The sequence below is a fragment of the Mytilus edulis genome, chromosome 5, assembly GCF_963676685.1.
Source record: "Mytilus edulis chromosome 5, xbMytEdul2.2, whole genome shotgun sequence".
NCBI lineage: Eukaryota > Metazoa > Mollusca > Bivalvia > Mytilida > Mytilidae > Mytilus > Mytilus edulis.
The window spans coordinates 81,613,579-81,629,558 of NC_092348.1; the positions used below are offsets into that span (position 1 = coordinate 81,613,579).

General features: G+C 29.3%; 1 protein-coding gene across 50 annotated transcripts in view; it reads right to left on the bottom strand.

Annotated features, from left to right (window-relative positions):
- Positions 1 to 1,396: 1,396 nt before the first annotated feature.
- The window catches only part of LOC139524583 (rho guanine nucleotide exchange factor 11-like), a 126,365-nt gene continuing 111,781 nt past the window's right edge, over positions 1,397 to 15,980 (bottom strand). For 25 of the 50 annotated variants that reach the window (XM_071319474.1, XM_071319497.1, XM_071319485.1 and 22 more), the window contains 8 exons: positions 15,429 to 15,518; positions 14,311 to 14,462; positions 12,587 to 12,693; positions 12,012 to 12,108; positions 11,184 to 11,278; positions 9,866 to 9,919; positions 7,159 to 7,387; positions 1,397 to 5,495 (listed from right to left, as the gene is read on the bottom strand). In XM_071319474.1, the coding sequence (XP_071175575.1) occupies positions 4,666 to 5,495; positions 7,159 to 7,387; positions 9,866 to 9,919; positions 11,184 to 11,278; positions 12,012 to 12,108; positions 12,587 to 12,693; positions 14,311 to 14,462; positions 15,429 to 15,518 (1,654 nt within the window). In that variant the 3' untranslated portion in view covers positions 1,397 to 4,665. The remainder of the gene's footprint in view (positions 5,496 to 7,158; positions 7,388 to 9,865; positions 9,920 to 11,183; positions 11,279 to 12,011; positions 12,109 to 12,586; positions 12,694 to 14,310; positions 14,463 to 15,428; positions 15,519 to 15,980) is intronic. The other 25 variants (XM_071319481.1, XM_071319500.1, XM_071319493.1 and 22 more) reach the window with 4 other exon arrangements.

Sequence of the window (15,980 nt, forward strand, 5' to 3'; positions counted from 1 at the left end):
TTTGTTGGCATATTTGCTTGTTTTAATAGTGATTAAGATTTTAACACCATGTTGATTGCTGTAAACATATTTTTGACATTTTTACTTATAATGTCTGTTTGTTATGTTCACACATCGTTGTCAACATAATGGAATTATATGCGACTGTCATACAAGTGAGAGGTTTTGATAGCTATAATATCAAATTTAATCCACCATTTTTTTACCAAGACAGGATTATGACAGTTTTTATCCATTCTTTTGGTGTATTTGAGCTTATGATTTTGCCAATTGATACAGGGCTTACCGTTTAAAATTTTCCTTGGAGTTAGGTAGTTTTGTTATTTTACTTGTTGATCCGAGCCTGCTTTTTATGGCACGGAGCGTTCTTTAATACTGTATAATACTGATCATTATTGCTAATATTGTACTGGTAGTTTCTTTTATCTATTATTCGCTGCTTAGATTTCAAGATGACTAGAGTGAAGCTCTGACCAAGAGTTGGAATTATTTAAGTTGGCCAGTCCCTAAGCAAATGTCAAAATTAAAAGCACAAAAACATCAAATGAATGGATAAGTCCGATGTTTGTCAAACTTAAAATTTGCATATTTTTCAGACAAGTCTCAAGGTTGTCTCTTGTTTATTACAGTACACTTGTTATCAAATTCTAGGTTTATCATTACTATTTATTAAATATACATGTTTTAGTACAAATGTGTTAATGTTAACGGGAGCACTTTAGGACTAAAATCTTTTACAAGTATTGTTTAGTCAAGGACTCACGGAGCAGTTTGCACTATTTTGCTTTGTTGGCACGTTATTTGATACATTCCAACCTTTTCGTGTTTTGCTTCCAATAAAAAATGTGTTCTGTGAAAAGGGACTAAATAAAAGCAACAGTATTATACTTCTGTTCAAAAGTCATAAATCGTTTCATAGAAAAGAAGACTGTAGATAGATAGGCTAAATCAGATTTTTAATGTGCCAGTTCACAAAAAATGTATCACCTTACCCTGTCTTCTTATTCTGACTGTGAGATGACCAAAACCTGTGACAGTTGTCTTCACTATTACTCATGCTGAACAGAGAAGCAGGAAATACACACTAAAACTAGACCACCTACTTAATATTATTTACAAAAAGGCACAAAAATAAAAGCTTGCAAACATTTATGCAATTGAAATCAAGAAAATTAAAACTCTGTAGACGTAAACCAATCTACAGTAAACAGTTTAATGTTCGGTGTGAGGCAAGGATCAGTGTTTAAGACCGTACTTTAATCTATCTATACTGGTTTACTTTTTAATTGTGATTTTGATCATATAGAGAGTTTTCTCATTGGCACTCATACCACATCTTCTTATATCTAATCAATGGATTTCTCCTTCATAATTCTAAATATCAATAAAAAGCCTGTTTTACTTAATATTTGTATTTTATTTTTCCATTATTTCTTTGTCTGTACAATAATATTATTTCTATATACAACTGTACAAAGAGAGACGTCTAACAAATCATATACATTATTTAACCTTGCATCATCAGAGAAGACCTTTAGTCATATATTTGAGTAGATCTTTCAATATATATTTGAGAAGACATTTAGTCATATATTTGAGTAGATCTTTCAATATATATTTGAGAAGACATTTAGTCATATTTGAGTAGAACTTAGTCATATCCTACTTTTAACACCTAACAGCAGCAAAAATTTACACTTGAACATTTCTTTAACCAATCAAACGACTGGAGAATCAATTAAAGTAAGAATGTTTGAAAAAGTCAAAATACTGACTGGAAAAAAGCTGTTTGAATAAGTCAAAATACTGACTGGAAAAAAGCTCAAAAAACATTTCTCTTATGAAATAGTTTTAAGAAAAAGGTAAAACCAACGTTATATAGGGGAAATATAATTTTTATTTTTTATTTTGTTAAAGGATGTTAAGTACTTGTTTTTAAAGTATGAAACCTTTGCCTTAACTATACATTCTAGCTAAAGGTATAGAGCTATTCCAGTTAACATAATATAAAGAACTAGATTATATTGTTTGTTCAAGGCTAATGGTAAGGGTTAATTATCAAAGCTTTCATACTATGCACTATTAAATGAATAAAAAAAATCAACATAATTTCAGCATATTTAGTAATTCATAATCAACATTAAATGAATTACAACAAGTCAAACTGTATCAGAAACGAAACCATCTGTCCAATGCAATACCTGTGTATTATAAACAGGTGTTCCCTGTAGTGTTGATGTAATGATAGAATAATGATGTATAAAGTTTGGTCACATATTGCACAATTAATGGATGATTAACTCACTCTTAAAAAAAAGTTTGAGAGGTTGTGCCTCCCATGTCAATAAACTATCATGATGTACCAAATAATTTGTATTCTCAATAGCTTCAATCTGATATAATGCTTTGTTTTGTTTTAATATATATATAAAATATATCCTTTTCAAATAGTTGAAAATTTCAAAGTTATAAAAATAATTTAATTAAAACTAATAGAAAACTTCAGAATATACTGTGCTACATATTTTCAATAACATAAATTTTGTAGTCAAAACTGGTGTTCAAAGATTAGATCTATTAAAGATTATTCTAAATATATTGCTGATTCAAATTTTTCAAGGAATACTGTTTTTTGTGGATTGGTAGTTTGAATTTAGTACTACATGTTTAAATGTGTTAAACAAAGTACAAATTAAATATACACTTTTAACATGTTTTATGAAAAATTAGTTAAAATCACAAAAACAGGTATCCACCAAAAAAAATCTTTTTTTTCTTCATCCAGTAAAAATGTAAATATTTGAAAGTAATTTGACCTTTAAACTTTTAATTCTGATTACTACTTTTCCATTTCTCAAACCTCAGGAAAATATAACAGACATTTCGAGCAAATAATCATCCATGAAACAAATAAATAAAAGTTAGAGATTAACGAAAAATTGTAGCAAAATATTATAACTTGATATACCATTAATCAAAACACAACCATAACTAGGTTAAATCTTTGAATATATAAAAAAAAACATTACACTAAAAAATATGTTTCCTATTGCAAGATTTTTATTTTGGTAAATTTCAAATAGTTTCAAAATGCTTTATACATAAAGAACCATCATTATTTGTTTGCTGACCTTTAGACCAGTTCTTTGTTCTACTGCAACAGAAAACATTCAACTAAGTTTGGGCCTTAAATGAAAGACATTAACAATAATCACATACAGTACAACTTGTCTAAAACAAACTACCAGTACTCATTATCATTAGCAGTGGTTTAATAAAATCACGCACAAAAAACCTAAAGATACAAAATTTCAAAAAGGACATGCTCCAAAACGTTTTATTTAATTATAATTGTCATATTCTAAAATAAAGTCCTTAAAATGAGTTTACTTTCATGTATGATACAAAAAGTCTTTTACACTACCTCTGATATCATATTTTTAAAGCAAAATGGAAAGTCAGTATCACAATGGTAAGCTAGGTTTAACTTTAAAATAAGTAACCTTTCAGTTATCAATATGTTCTCAGTTTGAAATAACAAAAGAAACCAGACCAAATTTTCAAGTCTCCCAAAAACTTCATTTGCTGCACTTTATTCATCAAAAAAGGTATTTATACTTATTTATTTTTTAAAGTGAATTTAATTCACAATTGATGTTCAAAGTTAAGAGAAATAAAAAAAAGTTTCTCTGACATATAAATCACATACAATGCTTACAGTGAGTAAATTCTAAGAAACTTTAAAACAGTATAACAATAAAGTCTCTAGTCTGAAATTCCTATTGTACATATGATACAAATATACATATGGATAAATAATTGTCAAAATTGTTAACACATAAATAAACATATGATAAACATAATGACCATGCTACAGAAATTCAAACTTTATAAAACAGTAACAAAACTGTCCCTCATGAGGACATGCGTATGATTGATCCGTGTGTTTATAAAATCTATCACATGATCAACTATTGCATCAGTAGAAACACATAAGCTCTGTTTATAAATCATTATTTTGGGAAAAAGGGAGATAATCATCATTTTGGAAAAGGGGGGAATAATCATTATTTTGGGAAAAGGGAGATAATTCATTTAATTTTGTCTGTTTGTTTGTCAACACTGTCAAGCAAGGTTGAAACATTTTATGATCTCATGTATTATTTCTGATTTTTCTGATAGACTCATTATAGAGACAATTTTTTAATACATTTTCCAATTCAATATCTACAAATGTTAATTGTTAAGCACTTTTCAAAAACGAAATGAATATATATTATAATAATAAATGGATTTGTAGCACTATGTTATACTATTAAACATTTTGTATGGTGCAATCGTTTTGTTCAACCATTCTTAATGGCAAGCTTTTTCTTTATTTAATTTTTTTTTATTTCATCGTACTGAAGATCTTTTTGACAACTTTAGTTTAAGTCAATAAAACTGCATTTGTGTTGTTTAAACAAAGAAAATGTTCAATTTAAGGAAACCAGACTTAAAGTTAAGAGTTTTGGCTTAAATGAAGCATTTTCAGCAAGAACAGAAAAATGGGGAAAAATATCATACCAAGGCTTAAAATGGTATTGACAAACAACAGAAAGTTTGTGTCATATAAAAAGCACCAAAACACATTACCAGCATGTGACCCTATCATGTGACATAAGACTATGAAGAAGGTTCTATTGTCTGGCTATCACTAATATTTGCATCAGTACTTTTTTCTATGTTTTCATTATTGTCAGCTTCTGACTTTTCTGTATCAGATATTTTGCTACTCTCACCATTGAGTCTACTTTCACTTTCACTTTCACTTTCAGTGACAGTTTTATTTTCCTGAGATTTATCATTTTGTTCTTGGATTTGTTGTTTACTTTCTTCCGTTTCATTTGAAATGTTTTCGGATTTTGAATCCTGTGTTTCTTCATGTTTTTCAGATTCATCTGATTTAGGTATTTCTGATTTCTCAATTTTTTCAAAATCATTGTCACTACTTTCTTCAGTTGTTTGTTCAGATTTGCTTTCTTCTTTTCTTTCTGTTTCTATATCTGGCTGATTTGATATTGTTTCACTGTCAGAATTTGTATCATCGACATCAGTCGATACATCGTCATTCAGCGACTTATGATCACTGTCGTGGAATTCTTTAGGAATATCACAGCTTTCATTTGTAGTATTGTCCTTAATTTTAACCTCTTCTGTTAAAGAATCTTGTTTATTGTCGTTAGATAATGAGTCTAAATCTTGAACTTCTTCAACTAATTCTGACTCGGTTTGAACATTAGATATATGCAGCACTTCAGTATCGAGAAGTAAATCATTTTCTGGAATTTGAGGAGCATCTAAATCCTCTATTGTCTCTTCATCTGAGGGTTCAATTTCTTGAAGGTCACTTGTGTCAATGCACTGAGGGATTTCAGTTGCTATGGCAACTTCTGGTTCAATAAGTTCTGTGGATTCTTCCATCATTGGGATATCTTCAGTACTATCTGATTCAGCTGAAACAAAATATTGTAATTATTATTCTTTGAAACAAGTATATTTGTGTTCTTTATCAAGAACCTGATGTTCAGTGGTGATGTGATTTATACGTGTTTCTTGTTTCTTGTTTTTTATATAGATTGGATCATTGGTTTTCTCGTTGGAATAGTTTGACACTACTAGTTATTTTTTGGGCACTTTCTTGCTTGCTGTTCGGTGTGAGCCAAGGCTTCATACTTTGCCCTATAATAATTTTTCTTTTATAAATTGTGACTAGAATGGAGAATTGTCTCATTGGAACTCATACCAAATCTTCTTATATCTATTTAGTCCTAATTTTAGTTTGTGATGGAGTAAATGAGGCTTTACTTGTGATTATGAAACCTAAGGTATTAATTCAGGACCTTTGACAAGAAATAAAGACACAAAATAATTCATAACTGCAACTTACATATAATTCTTATATATCTGTGTGTGTGTTTTTTTTTAAATTTTAACCCATCTTTCCTTACAATAAAATTCAGAAATAATGCTATTATAGTTTGATGTGTATGTTTATAAGTGTGTTTGATGTGTATGTTTATAAGTGTGTTTCCCTTGTATTTTATTAGTTAAAATGACATTACAGTTATGACATACAATGTTTTAAACTGACCAGAGAGGTATCAATATATTATAATTGATGTGATGTTTAAAATAATCCTGTGAATTCATTAATTTACGTTATTACCACTATTTGTGGATTTGTAGAAAAATATATTTTCAGGCATTTGCTTACTTCTGCAAACAATACTATGTATTATTTATATGTATAAATTTATAGTGTGTTGAACATCTTCAATCTTTGTTTGTCTATACAAATTAAATCAATAAAATTTGCACCCCACAAATAAATATGAATCATTCAACAGTGCTAAATTAATAAATTTTTCATGAATTAGTTAATAATATCTCTTTTAGCAGTTTTTCAAACTTATGGCTATGAGCATATCTTATACAGGAAATGTCTGTACCAAGTCAAGAATATGACAGTTGTTTTCCATTCGTTCCAATATAACTTCTATATAGCTAAATTACTTTACAGTTCTTCTATAAAACCATGCAAAACAAAACATTGATCAACTTGCTTGCTATGTTTGCTTGGTTGTTTGCAAACAATAGGTAGAGGGAGTTTTGTCTGTTTTAATATATACTGGGATTTGATTGGACAATAAGAATTGACATGAAATGAATTTAATGTTTATTGTCCAATCATATTCCAGTAAATAGTAAACAGACTGAAATAAACTACCTACCTGTTGTTTACAAACATCCAAACAAATATAGCAAGCAAGTTAATCAATTGTTTGTCTTGCTTTCATAGAAGAACTGTAAAGATTTTCGTATATTAGTGTTTTCAGATATTGAATTTCATATTCCAATTTTGAATTCCGATAAAGAGTTGTCCAGTTTGAAACCAAGAATTCAAGAATTCTGATCTCAAATAAGCCTTCTAAATTTGTGCACATGTTTTTCTACATTTTGACTGTGTACAATGGTTTGGAACATTACATCAAAAAGCCAAATTTAGGGACAAATCTAATTGGCAAAGTTTCTGTAAAGCCAATTTTATAGACAAATCTAGATGGCAAAGTTTCTCTAATTACTCTAATCTCTAATAAACCAGCTTCTCGTTATTACCTTCATCTCTTTGCTGTGGTGTGCCATCATCTGAAGATAACGTTGATGTCTCCGACACCAAACTTTGAGGTCTTTCACGCTTGACACTTTCTAGTGGTGCCACTATATCAGGTGGAGATGTTGACGATACTTTTCTTTGGATTTCCCTCAGCATGTTCAGTTCATCTTGAGCAGCTTTAAGTTCCATTCTTAATCTCTCTCTTTCCTCATCCCGATTTCCAACTACTGCCTATAAATTTTGTAGAAAAACAAAATCAATTAAAAATTAAATTAAAAGAAAAGACAGAAAGGACCACTTAACAAAATCCAAAATTAATCTAATGTTTTTCTTTAGAACCAACAGGATTTTTTTCAACAGATGATCAAAATTTATAACTTAAAACTTTTCTAGAATGCACTTGGATATATCTACATGTTTGCCTATTCTAAACTAGAAGCTCTAAGAAGCCTGTATTGTTCACCTGGGTGTTTTGAATAAAATTGATACAATGCATCAGTATTTCTGTGTTTGGTGGACATGAAGAGTTTTGTAAAAGATAATGAAGGTCTAGCAGAATGTGATAAGAAGGTCACATGTTACATTGGGATAAGCTAAAAAAAAGTTGTATATTTTCTGTAAAAGGTATAACTTGAGTTCCAATGCAATGCATGTTTTTCAATAAAAAAATTATTTCGTTATGAAACTCCATACCAGATCTGACGTTTCTGAATAATTGGCAGTATAAATATTCATACACTATAACCTTGATCTTTTTATTTACACAATTCAAAGCATCCATAAAAGAGATAAAATTGAATGATAACTACAAGGACCATATTTTCTGTCAAACCTGACAAAATGTACTGAATTGATTAAAAAACAAAAGTTGTGTGATAACTTAATCTGATTTTAATTACTACAAGTCCTTTTATATATATGGAACTCCATGCGGATTATTTAAAAAAATCTTTAAATGAAAATAAATTGTGATATCTACACTATTCTATGTAAAATAAATCTGTACTGAATGCTGTTAAGCTTTCATCTTAAATGACCATCTACTTCTAAAACTCAAGTGGAATAACTAACAAACCTGATTCATATATTAATACTATACAAATCCTTGCTAACACTATAGAAATTATAAATATAATATTTAAAAAAAAAAAAGGGGGAGAGTTAAAAAATAAACGACATGGTTATAGAGTATAACAATGCAACTAAATGAATTATTTCAAAAGTAGCTGTAGAAAGCAGAAATGGGAGGAAAAGAATCTTTTCCAAATAATAAACCTCATACTTCAGAAAATGAAAAATAATTAAAAAACTTCACTCCTCAAAATTCAATCACCCAGGAAAAAAATGCATGCAGATTTTCTTGTGTTCTAAATAATCATAAATATAGATAATTAAGATTTTCCCTGCTGAGACAAGTGTTATTTTACTGATATAAACATTTATTCTATACTCCTTTTTATATTGACAAACCACATAGTTCTTGCCTTTTTCTAATTGTCCCATTGTGAAAAGATTTATAGAAGTAATCTTATCTGACACACTCGTGTACAAAAAAATCATTATAAAGGATTTCAACTAGTTGGGTATTCAAGTCTACATAAAAAAAATACCCTTATAAAATTTTAAATAAATATAAATTTTCATTGAACAATTTTACCTGAAGGTTAAGAATTTAAATTTATGATATAAAATATAATTACCTGCAAGTCAAGTATCAAAAAGTTAATATAACAAAACATTAACCAGAAGGTCACATCTAAAATTTTATGTTACAATAATTTTCGTAAAAGGTCAAGTGTAAGATGTCAACCTTTTGTTGATATTGATGTATCCACATGAAAAAAATATAAATAACATAACTTGTTACAAGATAAAAAATTCTATCCAGGTGAAGATTATAAGACAGTCAAGGTCAAATGAAGTTCTTACTGGTATACAACACCTTGTCTTTATATGATACATCTACATGCCTATAAAAAGATATATAAAAAGATGAAAAGGTCCCTTCCCTTTGACATTCCTTAATAAAAAAAAATCAACAATTTGACATCAAGGTCAAAGGTCATATATGACTGAAGATGGCATGTGACACATTGTCTTATGGGGATACTTTTGTAAACTGACATATTGTAAGATTATATAAATAAAAAAAAAAATTAAAAAAAATTTAGCCATGAGACAACAGTTTGAGAACAAGAACAGAAGTTCATAACAAAAAGAACATTAATTTATATTTTTATATTAAAAAAAAACAACTCCAAAGACACTATTGATAATGTCAGGCCTTTTTTGAGAAAGTAACATAAACTTAGTATGGTAAATATAGTTTGGTGACTTATCAATCAAACTAAAGATCTATTACCTGGAAAGCAATACCACATAAAAATAATTGTTGCCCTATTATCTGTTTTTCTTGGAATTGCCAATTGGTCAAGTACAACAAAAATCATTTTATCAAGCTCTGCGATTGCCTAAGCAAAAAATTTCAGGACAGCAAATTTTAATGGTATGAAGTTACATCTCTCTTGAATATACTGCAGTTTTCCAGACCAACGTAAAATTTACCAATTATTTCATAAGCATGCCAACATGAAATAAAAATAGGCAAGCCATTGTTGCAAATATTATTGTGTTAATATAAACTTATTCAAATATTGCATATAAAATATCATAATTAGTATCGCAAATTCATGAATGCTGATCACTCACGCCCGATTCATTCTGTCCAGCTGCCCGTAGAGCATGATATGCCCTCGTCTTCTCCTGAATAGTGAAAACAGTAAATCTGACAAAAAATTCCTCTTGACTTTACAAATTATGAAAATGACTTTGTATACTGTCAATATACAATCAACTACAGACATAAAATTGAAGAGTCCTCCTTCAGGTTCTTAGTAAGATTTATAATTTATTCCCTTTCTTAATTAACCCTTTGTTTAACATTTCTCTTTGAAACAGGCGCTATTTTTTCATAACTTTTTTTTTATCTTTTTTAATTCACCCAAGCAATATATTTTGTAAAATCCAACATACTTCTACATTAAAGTATGAAAGGTCTTTATTCAACACTTTCCACAGGTCCTAGCCCTCTCATATTTTTGAAACCTTGTTTTTAAATGAACAAGACATGTTGAATTCAGGTGCAGGATTTTTAATTAGAAGAATGAGATTAACATTTTCATTTTATAAAAAATCTCATTTCCTGGGATATTTTTTTCAAAAAAGGAAAAATGACAAAATAACCCATGGTATTTCTTAGTCATAGCTTGAGCATCCATGAAGCAAACCAGTTAAATAACAAGTAACATTTGTGTGAGGAGCTATTATAGCAATGTTAGGCTCAGACAATACACATAATTTAAGCTATAAAATGTTGAGCTAATTAGATTTGTAGTGACAGTTGACCTTAAACAATTAAATAATTTCAGATTTTCAAAAAAAAGTAAAATTTCCTAAAAAATGGTTTCTGTGTAATTGCATGTATCATTTCTAAAGTTGATCTAAATAAGTAACTTTTCACTAACTTTCATTAAAAAAAAAAAAAAACACTCTGCATTCAGTCTATATAAATTTTTAAAATATCAAAAATATTTTTGGTCCTCTTAAATTTTTCCTTAACATATTTCATAACTCATTATATCTAAACCACCAGTACAACATATTTTAACACTTTGACATATCATATCAGACAATTTTTACAAAGAACATTTAAAGCTACTCAATATTGCAACAGCTAAAATGATTGTGATACCATTTCATTATAAACTTGTTAGGCACAATTCTATATTTACTATACTCCTATCTTACTTTGTAAACATATTCTAGATACAAACTTTTACTTAAACAAGAAATTAGTTAATTTCATTTCTACATGGAAATTAGTTTCAACATGAAATCAGTCTTTGTTTGGACTTGTTTTTTTACATCCAAATTTTACCACTAAGAAAGTAAGGAAGTCAAACCATGATTACACCTAACAAGTTTTTGATCCAATGAAACGATTACATATGATGATGCAATTTCTTACCAACAGATTTGTGAGTATCTGGTTCATTCTATTAGCCATTTCCTTCAGTTTGTCCATGGGTATAGGCATCTGTATGTTCTCTTGCATTAGACCTGCTGAAAATATCAAGACCAGTCATTAAACAATTATATATCAATTACCCAAGCTTCACCATCATGTCAAGTAAGAATTTATCAGAAAGAATTTTTGAGTTAGTGTTTTGTTAAGATCATGCTTATCAACACACACCATGCTTTGTTCAGTGCAATATTCATGCAGTTGATTTTTATGTAATATTCAATTGACTGATGTTTAAACAAGAATGTGTCCCCAGTACACGGATGCCCCACTCGCACTATCATATTTATGTTCAGTGGACCGTGAAATTGGGGTCAAAACTCTTATTTTGGCATTAAAATTAGAAAGCTCATATCATAAGGAACATGTGTACTAAGTTTCAAGTTGATTGGACTTCAACTTCATCAAAAACTACCTTGCCCTACAACTTTAACCTGAAGCGGGACGAACGGACGCACAAACAGACAGACAGACGAACGGACGTATAGACCAGAAAACATAATGCCCCTCTACTATCGTATGTGGGGCATAAAAACAGGTGAACGTATCAACTGTAAATTTCAATAAAATTATTCCAATTGGAAGTTGTAATAAATCTATTATGAAGGAATAATGTTCAATATGTCAATAATAAAAGAAGTTAATAATCATAATCATATCAAAATATGTAGTACTCAAATGAATTAGCCTGTTCTTCAATGGTTTTTATATAAATATGTTGGTGCCATGACCAGGTTAACTTTTCTGATAATGTTAGTAGTGACAACATACATTCTCTATCACAAATTTCAATTATAAAACTGGAGCATTCCTCCATGGATTCCTGGATGGTGTTGTGTAACGATTCTGTTTCAGGAGACATAGGTATCTGTTGAAAATAAAATATTTAAACTTATCCATTATGACACAAAACATCATGAATTTTATTATTGATCAATTTCTTAAGTTTTCTTTGCTTCATTTTAAAAACAAAATATAACTTTAAATTTTATTTATTATGGAACAAACAACTCATACTTGACCTGTTCAAATTCCTATTTTATACTACATGTATTACCCATATATTCTAAATATATTGGTTACTCATTTCTTATGATATTGCCATTTTATACAATGAAATTGTTGTATCTAGTAAATGTAAATCACGATGGAGTAACCAGGTCATTTCTGTAATATTCAGAGACCACATAAAGTCTCTTAAACCTCACTTGAGACAATTAATTGTAGATAAAAATAGAAAATGTTGGATAATGTTGAACATTATGTTTTCAAAAGTGTATTCTGATCTTAAAAAATATTGTTGAAAACAATTCTTTAAGAAAATATAAGTTCTGACCAAGACTGACCTGTTCTAGACGATCCCTTTCATCAACATCATTAATAATTTGTGCCGTCAGTCTTCGTTTTTCTTCCAAGTTTTCTTTAACAGCTTCATCCAACCTCCTTGCTCGTTCTAGACAGGTTAAAAACAAGCATGTAACATATCATGCAGGGGATAGGAAATCAACATGCTCTTAATGAATCGTTGGCTTGTATTTCTTTCAACTACTTCACCCGATTAATTAATTTTTGTGGTTACCACTTTTCATGGTTTAAGGAAAACTTGCCTTTTCGTGGATATGTAATTTCGTGATTTTGTTAAAATCTGCATATAACCTAATAGCAATTTTGTAAAAATTTGATGCTACTTTGAAAATTCCAAATAAGCTAGTTACTGCACGGATTGAAAAATATCAATGTTCGTTATGAATTCATCTCATTATCATGGCATTTTTGTTTAATTTAAATGATTTGTTGTCAAATTTTTTTTAAAAGGTTCAAAATTGCATTTAATAATATTTATATTTGTTCCTGCAAATACAAATTTGTAAATTGAGGACATTTGGTAAAAAAAATAATAATTTTAAAACGAAATGTGACGGAATGGTATCTTACAAAATGACAATATTAACAGAACAGGAAGTAGTTGAACGAAAAACAAACACCTCCTATCTATAGATAGATATATTTATCTATTATGTTTCAACATTAAGTATGGCTCTAGAAAAATATCTAGCCAAAGATAATGCTTTAAATATAACATATCTATCTTTAAAAAGAAGTTTAATACTATGATTACACAGGCAAATTTCACTCACATTATTTTTATGATCAGTTGATTGATGGAGGCTTAAATTCCATACATGAATCTCTTGTGGATTCAGTATTTCAAAGAAAATCAAAAATAATTCCACTTTTTTTTTTAGGTACATGTATTACATAATTTCACATGATTGTCCATGGGAGCGAAAATCACCTGTGTTAAATTATCTGTGTATCAAAAGGCAGAGCTATAGGAACAACGAAATTGTGAGTTATCAATTCAGAACTAACCTAAATTTTTGCTGGAAAATGTAAAATCTCACATAATTTCAGATATAGGTTTATATGTGTTAAAGACACTTCTCTACAGGTCAGTTATACTAAATTTCTACTTTATACATCTACATTTACTTTAACATCATAACATAAACGGATTATCAAATTCTCACAAATGGCTTGCTTCTAAAGCATGCTGATGTATGAAATGTTAGTATTGTTTTCCTTTCTGAATATTCAGTATTATGACATCAAATAGAGCGTACATTACTTATATTTTCTGACATTTGAAAAGAACTGTAGATTTTAATCTTTGACATGAATTTTGGACTGAGAAACATCAACTGCATGCCAGAACCACAAAACATCTATAGGAGAGTTGTCTTCCATATAAAAATAAGCTATAGTAAAATATTGGCTCTTTGCAGGATAAACACAATTATTTTTTTATTTTTTTAAAGGGTGGAAAACTGTGTTTTTAAAATGTTTGAGTTACTTATGATTAGACATTTGTACTTTCTAAGTAATACAGCTTGCTTGCTTCTCTCAGTTTTATCTCAACCAGCAAGAAAAAATTTAGCTAATCTTATTGAGAAAATTTTGTAGAAAGATAATTTTTTTAATTTACTCCCTCCCTCTGTAGGCTTTCATCATCTTCTTTACAATATTTCAGTCTCAAAGTTAAATCAGCATTAAATAATATTACTGGTACCTAATGGTGTGAGAACTGGTTCCGCTACAGAAGTAACAGGACTGGAAATGATTAATTTATCAGGTTGTTCTAGTTCAGGTTCCTGAGTTTCATCTGCTTGAGCCACCATATCAGAAGAAAAGATCCTTGTGGGTTCCTTGTTCTCCTCAAGTCTACAAATAAACAGATACAGTTTGTATGTCCCTATTGTATCTGTTGCCCCTCTTTTACAATTTAACAATAATTGTACATACCACCAAAAACCAAAAGGCTTGTAAGCACTGGAGGAAGTAAAGATTGCTTTAATTTATCAATGGGAAGTAAAATTATACATTGCACTATATGAAGGAAGATAACTCCAATTTTCAAGATTACTTTAACATATTTCTAGAACAGGTATTCGATTCCTGCATCTTTCACAGGTGTGTAATTTTCTTGAAAAGTATAAAACCATTGTGTAACTGTGAATATCTGAGCATAGATTCATAAATATTTTTTTTGGAAATGTTCATGGTTAGAATGTTTATAATATTATAATCAATGCACTTTATTTTGTGTTTCTCAGAAGTGTTGATAAACTTGGAAGATTTAGATATCCAGTCAGAACCATAGGGTTTTAAGGAAGTTTGTTGCTCAGTTTCAAAATAAATAGCTTTCCATAACACTTGTATATTTTAATAGGGGATTAATTGAGGAATCAAAAAAGCAAAAAAAATTTTAAGGGTCAATGTGCTTATTTTCAAGATATTAGCCATTGGAAGTTTGGCGGGAAAATGTCAAAGATTTGTAAAAAGAAAAATGGGGGTCCATGGGCAATTTTTTTAAGGCATTCAAATGAATAAAACCAGAGGATTCAGAAAATCTGACAAAAATTCCAAAACATGACAAGCAAACATCCTTAATTGCATTTCATGGAGTCTTTCTCCCCCCCCCCCAAAAAAAAACCCAAAAGATTCAAAATTAATGTTGTATTATAGGTGCTATTTTCTCAAAATGTATGAATCTGTTAAAGAAAACAATAATTCACAGGGGTTTTAATTTATATTTTTACCACATTATGCCATTATGCTATACAAGTGATGCTACATATTTCACCAACAACAATAAAACCTTCTATGACTTGTCAGGGGTTATCTTACCTGCCAGGACTTGTAGAAGGTCTGAGTTGATTAGCAGCTGATTTATTTCTCTTATGTGAATCTGCAGACTCTTTGATCAATTTTATCCACCTGAAAGGAGAAATCAAAAAGAGAGTTATTCATGCACACAACGACGACATCTGATTGAAAATGGTATCTATTTGAACCTGCAGGGTCACTAACTTGAATTGTAATCACATTTTAACAACTCAATCACTTCTAGGTATTATTACTGATAGCAGATTTTTGTTTCAGGTAAATAAGAATAAAAAATACCTTCTATTGTGTTGATTTTGTCAGAGAGGAAAAAGAGGTTAACTTCACTTGTGTCCCCTTCTTTTTATTCTTCCGCTGCTTAGTTTTTCTTGGTCTACCACAAGTTGCTTCCTTGCCAAAACTTTTAACCTTTAGCTAATTTCCTATGTATTTAGAGCAAGTCTCTGGTTAGCTTGCTCGTTTTGTTTGTATCTTGTACAATTGTAATTGGGATAATGTTCTATCAAATTTAAATATAATATATACAAGTTTACCTATGCTTATATATTGTTTGAA